This window comes from Carlito syrichta, unplaced genomic scaffold, assembly GCF_000164805.1.
Source record: "Carlito syrichta isolate Samal-C Ts95f unplaced genomic scaffold, Tarsius_syrichta-2.0.1 Scaffold108683, whole genome shotgun sequence".
Taxonomy (NCBI): Eukaryota; Metazoa; Chordata; class Mammalia; order Primates; family Tarsiidae; genus Carlito; species Carlito syrichta.
The window spans coordinates 365,830-382,868 of record NW_007052779.1 but is presented as its reverse complement, the minus strand read 5'-3'; the positions used below and the strand labels follow the sequence as shown (position 1 = coordinate 382,868).

At 36.6% G+C, this 17,039-nt stretch overlaps 1 protein-coding gene across 1 annotated transcript in view; it reads left to right on the top strand.

The window, feature by feature from the left end:
• The window catches only part of IPO11 (importin 11), a 190,210-nt gene that overhangs the window by 17,207 nt on the left and 155,964 nt on the right, over nucleotides 1-17,039 (top strand). Inside the window, exons 8-11 of the mRNA XM_008068467.2 lie at nucleotides 3,143-3,233; nucleotides 5,300-5,347; nucleotides 6,058-6,163; nucleotides 9,546-9,672. Coding sequence (XP_008066658.2) covers nucleotides 3,143-3,233; nucleotides 5,300-5,347; nucleotides 6,058-6,163; nucleotides 9,546-9,672 — 372 coding nt within the window. The remainder of the gene's footprint in view (nucleotides 1-3,142; nucleotides 3,234-5,299; nucleotides 5,348-6,057; nucleotides 6,164-9,545; nucleotides 9,673-17,039) is intronic.

The window sequence follows — 17,039 nt, the reverse complement described above, 5'->3', positions numbered from 1 at the left end:
ACTCTCTATAATTGCAAGAAATTGAGAGGACAGTACTTAATTAAATTATGAATTTTTATCTGATTAAGTTTGCAAACTGAATTTTTCTTAATTTTTTAGTCAAATTGCTTGGGAAAAAATTGACATTGCACAAATGGAAAATGTTTGTAAAAGTGAAAGCTACCCCTTTTAGGCTACATTTTTTTTCTAAGTATTTCAGTAATAAAACTTTTTTGACATACTATTTCTCTTACCACCTAGTGCTTTTCTCAGAGACCAACCCGTTGCTTTCAGTTATGCTTTAAAACGCATTTATAAATATGGCAAGTACTTTGCTTAACTTTAAGGAAGATTTGCCATAAGTGGTTGTTAGGGCCTGGAAGGGTGGCTCACTCCTGTAATTGAACCCTTTGATAAGCTGAGATGAAAGGATTATTTGAGGCAGGGAGTTCGAGAACTGTCCAGGTAGCATAGCCAGACCCGATCTCTACAGATACAATTTTAAAAACCTGCCAGCTGGGCGTGCCGTGCACCTGTAGTCCCACCTACTTTGGAGGCTGAAATGGGAGGATCACTTGAGCCCGGGACTTTGAGGTTGCAGTCAACTGTGATCTCACCAGTGCACTCCAACATGGGTGACAGAGTGAGACCCTGTTTCTTCTTCTTTTTTTTTTAATTGGAGTCTCACTCTGTCGCCCAGACTGGAGTGCAATGGCCGTTCCCGGCCACTGCAGCCTCGACTTGCTGGGCTCTGGCGATCCTTCCGTCTCAGCCTTCCAAGTAGCTGGAACTACAGGCCTGCACTACCACGCCTGGCTAATTTTTGTTTTTATTTATTGTAGAGCTGAAGTCTCGCCAAGTTGCCTAGGCGGGTCTCGAACCCATGGGCTCAGGCAATCCACTCACCTCAGCCTCCCAAAGGCACGGGATTATAGGCTGAGCCACCGAACCCGGCTTCTTCTTTTTTTAATATAGTCTTTGAGTTGTTCTTTTTCTTAAGATGTGTATGTACATAATTTACATAATTTGCCGCTGTTTTTCTAAAAATGTATCTTTAAGTTTTTAGATTCAGAGACTTATAGTTGTAAGCCAGAGAAATTATTGTTTATTTAAAAACATTAAAACATTTTCTTACTGGCCAGGCTTAGTGGCTCAGCCTGTAATCCCAGCACTTTGAGAGGCCTAGACGAGCGAATTACCTGAGCCTGCAGGTTCAAGACCAGCCCAGGAAATTTGGCGAGACCTTGTCTCTACAATAAATAAAAAATTAGCCAGGCATGATAGTGCGTGCTTGTAGTTCCGGCTACTTGGAAGGCTTAGACAGAAAGATCGCCTGAGCCCAGCAGGTCGATGCTGGGGTGGCCGTGAATGTGCCACTTCACTCCAGCCTGGGTGACAGGGTGAGACTCCAACTCAAAAAAAAAGATTTATTACTTTAATTTTTTAAAACTTTCTCTTGTGGAGAAGTTCAAACATACAAAAATAGGATAATATTATGAATCTTTCATGAAAACTTAGTTTATTAGTTATCAACTCATGGCTGGCTTAGTTTCATATACGTGTATCCTACCTCCCACTTGGATTATTTTGAAGCAGATTTCTGAGGTGACATATCATCTGTACATATTTCAGTATGTATATCTATAAGATTTTTTAAAAAACATAAAACACAGTCTCTTAAAATTTAATTAATTTTTTAATGTTGTGAATCATGTTGTGATTCAGCACTTTAAAGAACTTAATGAATTATTTTTTAAATGTAGCTAGCACTGATTTCTGTTACTGTTTTGTTAAAAGTTTATATGGTTAATTGAATTCATGAATTGCTATTTTTGCTTATTAAATCGATGCTAAGAAAATACATAATTTTTTTTTTTGAGTCAATTTCACTTTGTTGCCCAGGCTGGAGTGCAGTGGCACACTCATGGCCACTGCATCCTCGAACTGCTGGGCTCAGGCGATCTTTCCACCTCAGCCTTCCAAGTAACTGGAACTACAGGCATGCGCCACCATGCCCGGCTAATTTTTTGGTTTATTGTAGAGATGAGTTCTTTCCAAGTTGCCCTGACTGGTCTTGAACCCCAGGGCTCAGGCAATCCTTTCACCTCTGCCTCTCAAAGTGTTGATTACAGGTATGAGACACCGTTAAGAAAATAAATAATTTTTTTTTTTGAGTCCCAGTCTCACACTGTTGCCCAAGCTGGAGTGCAGTGGCACTCTCACGGCCACAGCAGCCTTGACCTGCTGGGTTCAGGCAGTCTCTCCACCTTAGCCTTCCAAGTAGCTGGAACTACAGGCGTGCATCACCATATCAGCTAATTTTTATAATTACTTTTTGATTTATTTATAGAGACAGGGTCTCACCATGTTGCCCAGGCTGGTCTCGAACCCGTGGGCTCAGGCAGTCCTCTTGCCTCAGCCTCCCAAAAGTGCTGGAATTACAGGCATGAGCCACCACACCTGGCTAGAAAATACATAGTTTTTAACATACTAAATCTTGGATAATCATTCATATTGCTATAAATAAATGTGACTACCTAATGCTTTTTAAATTTAAAGTATGATCAATTTAAAAATGTATACTATTTGCTTTTGGTACTTTTACATAGTGACAAACGATTGAAATAAAGAAATGTACTTTCTATATGTTATGACTTAAATTACTATAAATTTATTTATTTATTTTTATGTATTTATTTATTTATTTATTTATGAGTTGGAGTCTCACTCTGTCACCCAGACTGGAGTGCAGTGGCTGCTCCCGGCCACTGCAGCCTCGACCTGCTGGGCTCCGGCGATCCTTCTGCCTCAGCCTTCCGAGTAGCCGGAATTACAGGCACGCGCTACCAAGCCCGGCTGATTTTTGATTTATTGTAGAGATGAGGTCTTGCCAAGTTGCCCAGGTGGGTCTCGAACCTGTGGGCTCGGGCAGTCCACTCACCTCAGCCTCCCAAAGTGCAGGATTACAGGCTGAGCCACCAAGCCTGGCTTGATTTTATTTTTACTTGTGTTTATCTTTCAAAAGAATCTTATGTAAAATAAAAAATTGGGAATATTTTTGAAGTTTTAGAATTTTAAGGATAAATATTCTTTGCTTTATTGTTGAATAGTCAATAGAGTGTACCATTGTTTTATTAAAAATTTGTCTTTTTTTCCTCTCCAGCCATGCACTGAAGTTTTATTTATAGATATATTCCATGAATATAACCAGACTCTTACTCCTGTACTTCTAGAAATGATGCAAACACTTCAGGGTAAGGTATATTTTGTGATACTTTGATATATTTATTTAATTAATGTTTAGTTAAAATTGTCTGAGTGCCTATTATGTGTAATGTACTGTTTTTTAGGTCATATAAAGAATGTGAATTTGAGAAACACAGAATATGTTCTTTTCTGAAGGGGTGGCATTTGAGATAGACTTTGAATTATAGTTTGGAGTATGATAATTAAATTTTGCTGTCATAAATACAGTAGGCGCATAAGCAAAACTGCAATCATATTGCTTGGGGAAAGTCTCTTTGGAACATATTTTCAGTAGTGAGAAAAGGTTAAAATCAGTGTTAGCCTTTGTTAGAATGGTGACAGTAGAAATGGAAAGAAAATGATAAATTTTAGGAGAGAATGATTAAGCAAATTTTGGGCACTTCATTGTATTTAGTACACAAATAATTAATGTCTTAGCCATTAACTAACATTGACTTATGATTTCTGTCTTTTCTGCTAGACTCTAAGTTCCATGGGCTATTGTTTATGTCTCTTTTGTTCATACTTTATTTCCATTGCCTGGTATACTCAGTAACTATTGGTTGGTTGGTTGATTTTTTTTGGCAACTAATTGAATATGCTAGGCAAGGGAACGTAATAAAAAATGATCCTGAACTTTTGGGTCTTAATGACAGGGAAACAATTATATCATAAATAGTGATTGAACATAGAGATATGCTTTTGGAGTACGTGTATATAAGTACCTTGGAAGAAGAAAAGAGGTTCAAGGACAGAACCTGAGATTTTCACCAATAAGGATATGAAGAGGTGAAATGCATTGTAAAAAAAAGCCAGGTAATAAACTATCCCAAAAGTAAGAAGAGAGGTATGGAGATGTATCCTGGAGAAGAGCTTGTTGTCAGAAGTATGTGTCAAATGCTTATAAGAGGCAGAAGGCAGTGGATCTTCTGAGAGAATAGATTGTCTGATTGGTTGGGGCAGAATTACATTGTAAAGGATCAAGAACTGAGTAGGTGATGATGTAAAGAAATGCAAGAGAATCTTCTGTAGGGAAGGAGATTCGTGATCTTGTCTGTAGTGACAGGGTAACTCACTTTAGGCTTTTGTGTTCTCATCTTGATAGAGTGTTTCTGCGTAAACCATGGGAAAAAATGAGCTACTAGTCAAGTTTTTTGTTAATTTCTACAGATATTTTGAGCATTATTGTGTTTTCAAATGGATTGTTCTGCATTGCACAGTTACTTATTTCTTAATGCAGGATTATAGATTCCTAAAAACGCTTCTCTTACATAGCTTACTGTCCGTTTACTATTTTGGAAACCTCTGTAGCAAAGGATAGGCTATTTAGGTTACACTCTGTTAGGTTGCTGTCTACTGGTAAGGTTTTCAGTGATTCCTGAGTTTAGTTTGCTTGCTACTTCTAGAGCAATTTGCTTATTTAGGGCTATGCTTATTTTAGCTTATTGGAACAGTGAGCCTAAGAATTCATGCTTAGCAGCAGAAAAATGCTTTGATAACTTGCTAGAAATTTATCTAACCTAAATATGCTTATTAAGTAAGTTATATTTTTTATGTTAACCATGGTACTCTTCTTCCTGAATAGTAGTACAGATAGTGTCAGCTTTATATCCTAAAGTTTCTATAATTCATAGTGGCTGTCACTTTTCTGATGCACTTTTTATTATTGTCACTCTTTATTTAGTGTACTGTTATAACCTTGCGTATTTTTTGTTGTTGTTTAGAGCATTTGTGGATTACTTGTTCTTTGCTTTTTGTTTTTGCTGTTGTGATTCATCTTTCTTATTCTTTCTTTAAAGGATTTTCTTTTATAAACAGGGTATAAACTAATAGCAAAGTTTGCTTTATATTTTTCTAGAATATTGCTTGTCATAACATTTATCAGATATGCTATAATGGTTTTTAATCCTGTGTTACTAATGGTGACAGTAAGTCTTAGATTTCCCTTATATGCATGTTTAATATCATGAAGTATGTTGTACTTAACTGAATTGGGAAACTAATAAATTGTATCTAAATAAATATTTTTTAAAAAACTAATTTTATTTACCTTTACTTCTACCTATATTTTTAGGGCCCACAGATGTGGAAGATATGAATGCAGTGTTAATCAAAGATGCTGGTATGTTAAACTTAAGTGATTCAGAAACATTGATTTATTGAATTGTGGTAGATTTTGTGTTGCGAGAGTTGAGATACGAGAGTAGCTAAAATACAGGAACTACCAGGTAGGAGAGATAACTAAGTAAGCATATGATTAATTGTAAACTATATGGGATAGTTAATGCTAGTAGGTGGAAATCACAAGGTAGTTTGGCATGCCTAGAGAAAGATTCCTAAGAAGTGTCAAGTGAGAACACAAGGATAGTAGAATTAGCTATGTGAAGGTGGTAGTGGGAAGAGGAATCCAGGGAGATGGAGCAGTAGGTACAAAGACTTGAAGGTAACAGGAGCAAGCACAATTAGAGTTTGAGTTGTGATTATTTGGTTTAGCTGGATCATAGAGGTTAAGAGTGAAAGATAAAGCTGGAGAGAGAGAAGCAGGGACCAGATCATAAAATATTGCATCCATTTAGAAGCAGGTATTATATATTTTCATAATTTAACTTAAATATCTTAGAATGAATTTAATTTCCTGTTTGAAAGTACTGAAAAGTATTTAAGAAGCACATGAAAAAAAGAACTTAAATAATGTTTCTAAAATGTTTTAAAATTAAATTTTCCTGGTTAACATATTACATATTTTCCTTAGTTAACATATTGCATGTTTCATACATACATTGTGACCCAGTATTTGAAATATTTAATTTTTGTCTTAAATTTTCTCCTCAGTGTATAATGCTGTTGGATTAGCTGCTTATGAACTGTTTGACAGCGTTGATTTTGATCAGTGGTTTAAAAACCAACTTCTTCCAGAATTACAAGTAATTCACAATAGGCAAGTATGAAATTTTGTGTTTAATCTATACTTATTTTACCTTATTGGTTTTCTAGTGAATATAGGAAGGCATTAAAATGTCTTACAGTTTAAAAAACATAATAGTATGACTTAGCAGGTTATGCTTACTGTAGAAAGGAATAAAAACTGTGAATTTTATAAATGAAATATGAACAGAACAGTTGGTTATTATGTTGCTTTACTTCATATGTGAATTGTGACATCTAGGAAGTATGTGCCATTATATAAGAGAGTTTGTAGGAGAAAAGAAGAGGACTTTATGTAAAGATGAGGAAAGATGGAAGTCTGAGTTCCAGAAAGAAATTGCACAAAAGAGAGACAGGTGGAAACTTAGCAGTGTCTATGCCTGCTGTCTAACTAAAGTAACATCCATGAAAGGTAACTGGGGATTATATAATACATATTGCTGGATGTCTTTGGGGAAGAGATTATAGTAGGATATAGACACAATGGGGCAGAAAGCTTTTGAATACACATTAGGTTCCTTCATTTTTTTTAAGGCATGGTGTCACTTTGTCACTCAAAGTGGCATGATCAGGCACTGCAGCCTTGAACTCCTGGGCTCCGGTGATCCTCCCGCCTCAACTTTCTGAGAAGCTGCTACTGCAGGCCTGCAGCACCATGTCTGTCTAAATTTTCTATCTGTAGAGACAGGGTCTTGCTATGTTGCCTAGGTTGATCTTGAACTCCTGGCCTCAAGCAGTTCTCCCACCTTGGCCTCCCAAAGTGCTGGAATTACAGGCGTGAGCCACTGCTCCTGGCTAGACTATATATTGTGTTCTTATTGAGGTGCCTAATTCAATAGTACAGATTCATGTTTTACTTATTAGCACCTTTGCCCAATTCTTATGTTTTATATACATTTAAGTCCTTGCCTAATTATTTTAATTTTCGATACTGACCAAGTAAAGTGGAAGAGAAAAGATCTTTTATCGTTTTTCTAAACTATGCATCAGTTTCATTGCAGAGAATAAAAAAATATTCCAAGAGGCCTTTTTCTTGGTTTGAAGGGTACAGTTCTGATTTACTTCTGTATTCCCAGTGCCTATCAGAATGCTTAGTGTATAGTACTAGTTAACATTTGTTGGTGAACCCGCGGGCTCAGGCAATCCACTCACCTCAGCCTCCCAAAGGCGCAGGATTACAGGCTGAGCCACCAAGCCCGGCTTTTTACTTATTTTAATGGAGTGCTAAAACATTTAAAATGAAATATTTGGCCTACATTATATTTATTTCTGTTGGACAGAGCTGTTCTAGATGAGTGTTTCTCAAACTTTAATGTGCATGTGAATCACTTGGTAATCTTGTTAAAATTTAGGCTCTGGTTTAGTAGGTTGGGTCAGATTGTGAAATTCTAACTTGCTCTCAGAATAATGATGCTACTGATCCAGGTACCACACAGTGAGGAACAAACTGACCTCTAATTCTACCTCTGCCTGGAAGTGACTGTGACTTTGAAATTTGATCTTTCTGAGCTTCATTTTCCTTATCTGGCACAGAGTAAAGTGTGGTAACCCCCAAGGTCTCAGTCCAAAAATTGATGATTCTATGGTTCTTTTACTTCATGCTACACAAGTTGTTACTTCTGTCTGTGTAACTTGGTTCAAACAGTTCCTGTCTCTTGAAATGGCATGTTTTAACTTTTCTGCTCCGATACCATTTATCTTAATGACCTACACAAATTCCATGCCAACTCTTCTTTACCTTATCAAAAATCCTAGTACATTACTTTGTCTTTTTTTGTTGTTGTTGAGTTGGGGTCTCATCTGTCACTCAGGCTGGAGTGCAGTGGCACGATCATGGCTCACTGCAGTCTTGACTTCCTGGACTCAAGTGATCCTTTTGCATCAGCCTCCTGAGTAGCTAGGAGTATAGGTGCATGTCACCATATCTGGTGCCATTGATTTTTTGTGGAAACGATGTCTTGCTTTGTTGTCCAGGTTGGTCTTGAACTCCTGGGCTCAAGGGATTCTCCTGCATCGGCCTCCCCAAATGCTGGATTTACAGGTGTGAGCCACTGTGCCTAGCCTTTTAAAAAATTCCTTCAGGTGTATTATAAACTTTTTGGAGACAAGGAAGTTTTTGTAACTTTAATGAGAAATTTTTTTCTATGTGCTTATTCATCTTTAAAAATTTTTTGTTGTTGTCGTAGAAGAGACAAGGTTTTGCTATGTTGCCCAGGCTGGTCCCAAACTCTTAGGCTCAAGTAATGCGCCCACCTTGTCCTCCCACAGTGCTGGGATTACAGGTGTGAGCCATTGCGCCCAGCTGTGCTTGATCATCTTTTAAAGTTGTGTTTTTCTAGGAAACATGGTGTATTAGTTAGCTTGTTCCACTTATATCCAGAAATATTTATCATCTTGCAACCAAAATCTTTACTTTGTGAGTAGAATTCTTTGACATGAATGTTTTGAACTACATGAGCTACGTTATTTTTCTTCTTGCCTAAAGGACCCTCATTTTCTTTGGTAAAGATGATCAAAGAAAGGAATATATGTGCATGTTACTGCAAATGTTTTACAACTTTTAAAACATAAATCATTATTTTGGTAGTCTGAGTCACATTTTTTTATGGGGTACCTTTTATAAAATCAAGGTGTAGCTGAAATCTGTAAATTTATATGAATATTCATAGAAGCTTAGCGGTCTCTCACATTGTTGTGAAGATAATCTTTATGGCATTAACAGAATTGGAATAGAAAATTGAATACAGAAGCTTCTTATTACATTTTGGGAACTTTCCAGCTTTAGGATTTGGGACGTTAGAACTGTTTTTAGGTATGTGTTTTCATGTACATATTTATTTTACATTTTTTTAATGCATAAGAAGTATGGTTATAACATATGCCTAAGGATTTTCACTTATTTAGAACAGGACTTCTTTGTCAGTATTTTGTTCTGTGGTACCTTTAGAAGGAATAGCCTTTAAGCTTTTATTTTTTTATTTTTATTTTTATTTATTTATTTATTTTTGAGTTGGAGTCTCACTCGGTCGACCGCCCAGACTGGAGTGCAGTGACCGCTCCCGGCCACCGCAGCCTCGCCTGCTGGGCTCCGGCGATCCTTCCGCCTCAGCCTTCCAAGTAGTCAGAATTACAGGTGTGCGTTACCACGCCTGGCTGAATTTTTGATTTATTGTAGAGATGAGGTCTCACTGCCCAGGCGGGTCTCAAACCCGCAGGCTCAAGCAATCTACTCACCTCAGCCTCCTAAAGGTGCAGGATTACAGGCTGAGCCACTGAGCCCGGCAAGCTTTTATTTTAAAAATGCACATTTTCGATTTAAATAATGGGATTACCGAATAAAGTAAACCTGTTAAAATATCTAGCATTTTAATTTTGTGATTTTTTTCCCCATCTAGGTATAAGCCATTACGACGCAGGGTGATTTGGCTCATTGGTCAGTGGATTTCTGTGAAATTCAAGTCTGACTTAAGACCCATGCTGTATGAAGCAATTTGTAACTTGCTTCAAGATCAAGATTTAGTGGTATGTTCATTGAATGTCTTAAAGGAGTTATTTTATAACGTTCAATGTATGCTAGCCTTTAATTTCACTAACAGTTTATATATTTTTTAGAATGCTTATGGCCATTCACTGTTATTAGTTATTAGTTATGGCTTGGTGAGCAGTTTAATTTGAGTACAAAGTCTTTTGATTATTGTTTGCCCTTCCCATTTCTAGTCATTAAAATTTTTATTAACTCAATTATTCTAAAATAATGTATAATTTCTTAGTAAGAATTAAAGAAGGAAGTTAGTTAAGATCTTTTTACTTTATCATTGAGATAGCATTGTTATCTATTTCATCCTTACTGATGATTGTTTGCTCCTCATTTTTGAGGATTTGTTAAAAAGCCTTTGGAATTAGTATTTGTTTTTGGAATTTTTCTTTATTTATGGTGTTTACATTAATATTCTTGATTTTGTGTTACTGAAAACTTGATAGCGTGTTCTCTTCCCCTCACCCCTTACAGAGCAGTAGATTTGCTGCTTTATTTTATAGGTCAATTACTTAAATAGTCATTTTACAGGCTGATAATTTTAAGAAGTTTAAAATTGTATAATATAGGTTCTTTCTTTTTTTTTCTGTTAGTGCTTTATTATATGCCTGAGTGAATACATTAATGATTTATTATACACTTTCTTTGTCTTGAACTTAGATTTGACTCCAGCATAGTCTTTAAAAAAGTGAATCTGACTGGGTGCAGTGGCTCACACCTGTAACCCCAGCACATTGGGAGACCAAGGCAGGAGGTTTGCTTGATCTCAGGAGCTAGAGAACAGCCTAGGCAACACAGCGAGACTTCGTCTTTACAAAAAAATTTAAAAAGCCAGACATGGTGGCATGTGCCTATTGTCCCACCTGCTTAGGAGACTGAGGAGGAAGGATTGCCTGAGCCTAGGAGGTTGAGGCTGCAGTGATCCCTGATTGTGCCACTGCAGCCTGATTGACAGAGTGAGACCCCTGACTCAAAAGAACAAAAAAGTGAATCCATTTGTCATTTCCTGACTTTCGAATTGTTTTAGATAAAGATCAAGTGTTTTTTCCCTCCCTGAATTGTGCTAATTATATAATTATTATCTAATTATTTCCTTCCCTACCCTCCACCCCCACTTTTATTTTTTTAAGTTTGACCCTGCCTGATTTTCCTGCCTATCAGCAAAGGCTTGGATATACTTTTCTTTTATTTACATATGCTATCATAAATAAACTATTTGTAGTATTCACTGAAGGAAAACAAAATTAGAAAGATAAATTTGCTATGGAAACATGGTACATATCAAAGTCAAATAGAACTGATGATCTTCGAATTTTTTATTGTCTACTGTTGTGTACATTATGTAAATAATTTATTTCTAATTTGATTTAATAATTTAATTTAATTTACTTTTGAGTTGGGGTCTCACTCTGTTGCCCAGGCTGGAGTGCAGTTTTGGAGCACAGCTTACCTCAGCCTTGACCTCTTGGGCTCAGGCCATTCTTCACCTCAGCCTCCAGAGTAGCTGGAACTATAGGCACGTGTAACCATGCCCAGCTAATTTTTAAATTTTTGTTTCACAAGGTTTCACTGTGTTTGCTAGGCTGGTCTCAAACTCCTGGATTTAAGTACTCTCCTAGCCTCAGCTTCCCAAAGTGCTGGGATTATAGGTGTGCCCAGCAAGTAATTTTTTAAAATATCATTTTGTAATTATTCAGTAGTATAAGCATGAGGAGTTACGAGGGAACTCAGTTTTATTTTACTGTTTTTGACCTAACTGCTTCTAAAATTCCTATTTGCTGAGATTAAGTTATTTTTGTAATTACTTTAGAATAAAACAGAGGTTTAAACTTTTTGTTTTCCTAGTTGGAAATATTACATGCTCTTCTGTCATAAGTATTGAGAAGAGACATTTCATGTTTCACAATTGTGTTACAAAAGGATTAAATTTCAGTTAAGCTTTTGTTGAGAAATGGAGAAATTTGCTTGGGTCTTAAACTCTTTTATAATGAGCCTGTTAAAAAAGAAAAGAGAAAAATGAATTATTTTGCCCAGCACTTTAAAAAACAGAGTATTAATTCTACCAGGTGTCAGGAAGTGTTATTGGATAGAAAGAGATTTGTGTTCAGATAAGTTTGGAGAACTCTGGCCTGAATATTCAGATAGGCCTGTTAACAACAGGACTGAGGAGAATCTTTAAAAATGTACATTTGCACTATGACTATCCAAGATGGCTAATACATTAATATTCATGAATATTGTAGGAAATGCTACTTTAGGTTCAGCCTTTGCCCTTTTTTTTAACATCTTCTGGTGGCTGCATCTCATACTTAACAACGTTTGTATGTTTTATCCTGTCACCATTGTTAACAGATTTTTAAGAAGGTTGTTTTTAGTAAGGTACCTAGTTAATGTTGAACAGTTTGGTCTTTTTAAAGTATGTTTAAAAATCAGAAATATACACATTATGCTGCTTTAATTTCAGCTGTGAGAAATACCGACTAATGAAATGTGTAAAGATACATGCACATATACAATAGTGTATAAACATATAAAGACATACATATTTATACAAAAATGAAAATGTGCATTTTTATGAATAAACATACATAGATGTGTGTGTACCACAATTAAGTCAAATTACTGAGCACTGAGGAAAAGTTAACAGTATTTCAATTAAACCCCAAACCATCACTCTATTTGCATTTTATTTCCTCATATCAACCATAATGTTAAACTGTCATATAGCTACCAGAGGTAGAGACCTCTGATACCCAGTGGCCTCTGATATTATGAAATCTGTGGAACCCTATGCTAACTGGAGAAGTTGCTTCTTCCAGCTGCTGTACTGTTTCTACTGTGTCATAAGCATGTAAATCCTGATGAATCTGAATTCTCTCTGGCTTTTAGAATCTGCACTCTCTTGCTTCAGTGCTCCTTTTATGGACTTAATACTGAGCAACTACAGTTGTCCATGTTCTTATAAGGAGATGTCTATAAAGTACGGAATATCTTTTAGTGTTTTTAACTCTTTAAAAGTTAAATTCTGTAAAAGAAGAAGGAAAATCTAGAGACTAACATAAGCACTTGTGTACTTATCACCCAGCTTTTCATATTTTCATTGTAATATTTTTCATGTATATTTTTCAAATATTTAAGAAGTAAAACATTACCGTTGCAGTTGAATTCATATATATCTTTTCAGTCTTATTCTGTTGTCTTTTGTTAAGCTCAGGTTTTAATTTTAATTGTCAGATTTATTGATTTTTGGGGAGTACTTTTTGTTTCTTGTTTAAGAAATTCTTTTTCTTTATCCTTGGTTCTTTATTCTATCTGAAATTTATTTTTGAATATGTTGTGAAATAGTTACATTTTTATTTTTATATTTTAATGTAAACATCAGGACAGCAATGCTACAATGATTTGTTGAGTAATACATAATTTTCCTAGCAAGTTAATGAGTGAATGTGAAGGCCTAGGACATTACTGTATACTACCATAGGCTTTATAAATACTGTAAACTTAGGCTACATAAATGTATTTAAAAATGCTTTTTCCTTCAATAATGAGTTAATCATAGTTTACTGTACTTTATAAACTTAAAAATTTTTTTTAAACTTTTGAACTCTTGTAATAACACTTAGTGTAAAACACAAGCACATGTACATCTATGCAACAGTATTTCCTTTCATTATATCCTTATTAATAACCTTTTTTCTGTTTTAACATTTAAAAAAATTTTTACTTAAAAAATTTTTGTTAAAAAAAAAAGAGACACAAAAACACACATTAGCCTAGGCCTACAGGGGTCAGAATTATCACTATAACTGTCTTCTTCTTTTTTTTTTTTTTTTTTTTAGTCATAAATGTGTTGTTTTTTATTAAAGCCCCAGAACATACACATATATTAACATATCTTATTGTTCAGTGTCATTGTTTGTGTGATTTATCTGTACTAAATTTTATCACATCTTGTGCAAATGGGTTGGTGGCTTGCCCAGGTATCTATTTGTCTAGAACACTTGGCAAATGGCAGTGATAAATGATCTGTACTTGCTGAGAACACAAATGTATTTCTAGAGGTCAGGCGTATTTGAGTGATCTGTTGATGAACTGTAGAAGTGAAAACCAGTAGCCAAGGCAAGACAGAACAATAGAAAAAAGCTGAAAGTTAAATGACCACAAAGATGGAAATGACAGACACTAGGGACACCAATAAGGGGGAAGGTAAGGAGGGGTTGGCATGCAGTGTTCACTGTGGAGGGTGGACCACCTGTAACCCAGTCGTTGCCATTGCACAGTATGTCCATTTAGCAAACATGCACTCGTATCCCCTGATTCTATAATGAAAATAAAAAGTTGAAGGTGGCCCTAAGTTAGGAGGTACTGAACAGCAAGACTCTGGTGCTTTCTTTTTTTCTTTTTAAATATATGGGGGTACAATTCAGGGTTGGATATACTAATGTTCATTATGCTTGCTGTTGAGGTATGCTCCTCTCATTCCCTGGCAGTTTCTCACTACTGCCAATTCCGTGTCCGTCCTCCCCCCACACCCCGGCAGTTTCCCACTACTGCCAATCCCTTTCTTAAAGTATTAAGATGGTTGTTCAAGGTTCACTTATGAGTGAGAAATGTGATACTCAGCTCTTTGTTTCTGTGATAGATCACTCAGTATTATAGCCTCTAAGTCCATCAGTTGCTGCGAAGTTCATAATTTTCTCCTTCTTTATAGCTGCATAATATTCCATTGTGTATATGTACCACATTTTAAATTTATTTATTAATTTATTTTTTGAGTTGGAGTCTCACTCTGTCGCCCAGACTGGAGTGCAGTGGCCGCTCCCGGCCACCGCAGCCTCGACCTGCTGGGCTCCGGCGATCCTTCCGCCTCAGCCTTCCAAGTAGCCAGAATTACAGGCATGCGCTACCACGCCCAACTGATTTTTTTTGATTTATTGCAGAGATGAGGTCTCGCTGCCCAGGCGGGTCTCGAACCCGCGGGCTCAGGCAATCCACTTCCCTCAGCCTCCCAAATGCGCGGGATTACAGGCTGAGCCACTGAACCCGGCTCACATTTTTTAAATAGTCCTCTTTCGATGGGAAGCACAGTTGGTTCCATGTTTTTGGTATTGTGAATAATGCTGCAATAAACATGAGTGTGCAGGTTTATTTTTCATAGGATGATTTGAGTTCCTCTGGGTATATTCCCAGTAGGGGGTTTTTGGGGTCGTATGGGAGGTTGATTTTTAGATCTTTTAGGAATGGCCAAACTGTTTTCCACAGAGGCTGTACTAGTATACAGTGAAGAAGTGTTTCCTTTTTGCCACATCCTCTTCAGCATCTGCTGTTTTTTGTTGTTGATGATGGCCATCCCGACTGGAGTTAGGTGATATCTCAGTGCAGTTTTAATTTGCATTTCTTTGATGACTAGAGAGGCTGAGCATTTTTTCACATATCTGATGGCTGCTCATATGTCTTCTTTTGAGAAGTGCCTATTCATACCTTTTGTCCACTTTGTAATGAGGTTGTTTGTTTTTTTCTTTTCGGCACGTTTGAGTTCCTTGTAGAGCCTACACATTAGGCCTTTGTTGGATATACAGTTGGCAAATATTTTTTTCCCAGTCTGTGGGCTGTTCCCTGCTCTTTCAATGGTTTCTTTGGCTTTGCAGAAGTTTGTAAGTTTGATGAGGTCCCACTTGTCTATTTTATCTCTTATGGCATGGGCACTAGGGGTTTTAATCAGGAATTGGTTGCCAGTTCCATTTTCCATAAGGGTGTCTCCTGCATTTTCTAAGGTTCTTATAGTTTTACACTTAGGTCTTTGATCCATTTAGAGTTGGTTTTTGTGTATGGTGATAGGTAGGAGTCTTATTTTAATCTTTTGCATGTGATCAGCCAGTTTTCCCAGCACCATTTACTGAATAGGTTCTCCTCTCCCCAGTGGTTCATGGTGGAGGCTTTTTCGAAGATGAGTTGGTTGAGAAATTGAAGTTTGTCTTCTGGAATCTCTATCCTCTTCCATTGGTCTATATGCTTATTCTTGTACCAATACCAGCCTATTTTGAGTATCATTGTCTTCTACCGCCACATCTTGTCCCACTGGAAGGTTTTCAGGGACAGTAACACACTTGGAGATATCATTTCCTATGTTAACAATACCTTCTTCTGGAATACCTCCTGAAGGGCCTTGCTGGAGCAGTTTTACAGTTAATTTACAGAAAACAAAAACAGAAACAAACCCAAGTAAAGGAATAAAAACTATAGAGTATAGCATAGTAATTACATAAACCAGTAACATAGTTGTTTACTATTATTATTATGATTTTTGAGTTGGAGTTTCACTCTTGTCACCCAGGCTGGAGTGCAGTGGCACACTCATGGCCACCACAACCTTGACCTGCTGGACTTAGGCAATCTTTCCACCTCAGCCTTCCAAGTAGCTGGAACTACAGATGGCACGCCACCACACCCAGCTATATCATTAAGTATTATGTACTGTACATAATTATATGCATTATACTTTTATACAACCAGTAGTGCAATAGGTATGTTTTCACTAGCATCATCACACAGAAGTAATGTGATGCACTGCAGCATTCCAGTGAAGGCCACGTCACTGTGTGATAGGACTTTTTAAACTCCATTATAATCTTATGGGACCAGCATTGTATATGTAGTCTGTTGTGACTGAAATGTTATGAATTACCTGACAATAGTGAATTTTCAAAAATGGGCAGTTACTTAGTGGAGTTCAATACGGGACTTTCAGTGACGTGAGCAAGACTGTGGGAAGTACAACTGTGATCTGGGTAGAGGTATCACAGGGTGCATTGAAACGCCTGTCTTTCCACTTTGTGTTTTTGGTGGGTCTTTCAGTTTTGTCAGTTTTTTGTCTTACAGTTTTTGTTTTGTTTTTCTATTTGCCTATCCTCTGCATCTCAACATTGCTACAAGTTTAAACGCTTGGCTTGTGTTTTGAAAGATGCCAGAATGAATTCTGAATTCAATTATACTTACTGAATATAATTGCCAAAGTAAATATAAAATAATCCGTGTTTGCAACATCAAAATATTAGGCCAATAAAACAGTAAGAAAAGAAACCTTAGTTAAGTAAGTTTCTTTGTTGTTGTTGTTGTTGCTTTTAATAGAATAACCTCAGACTTCATTCCAGCAACACTTTTTTAGCAAAAATACAAGTAACTACACCTACAAAGAGTTGAAGGAAAGGGGATGTGACTCGAACTATATATTGAGTTACACTGACATTTACAGAGCAGAAGGAAATGTCTGATTTTGTAATACCTCCAAAACAACGTCACTAAAAGCTCTTCCTGAAAATATACATGATTTTTAATAGTCCTTTGAAAGACAACT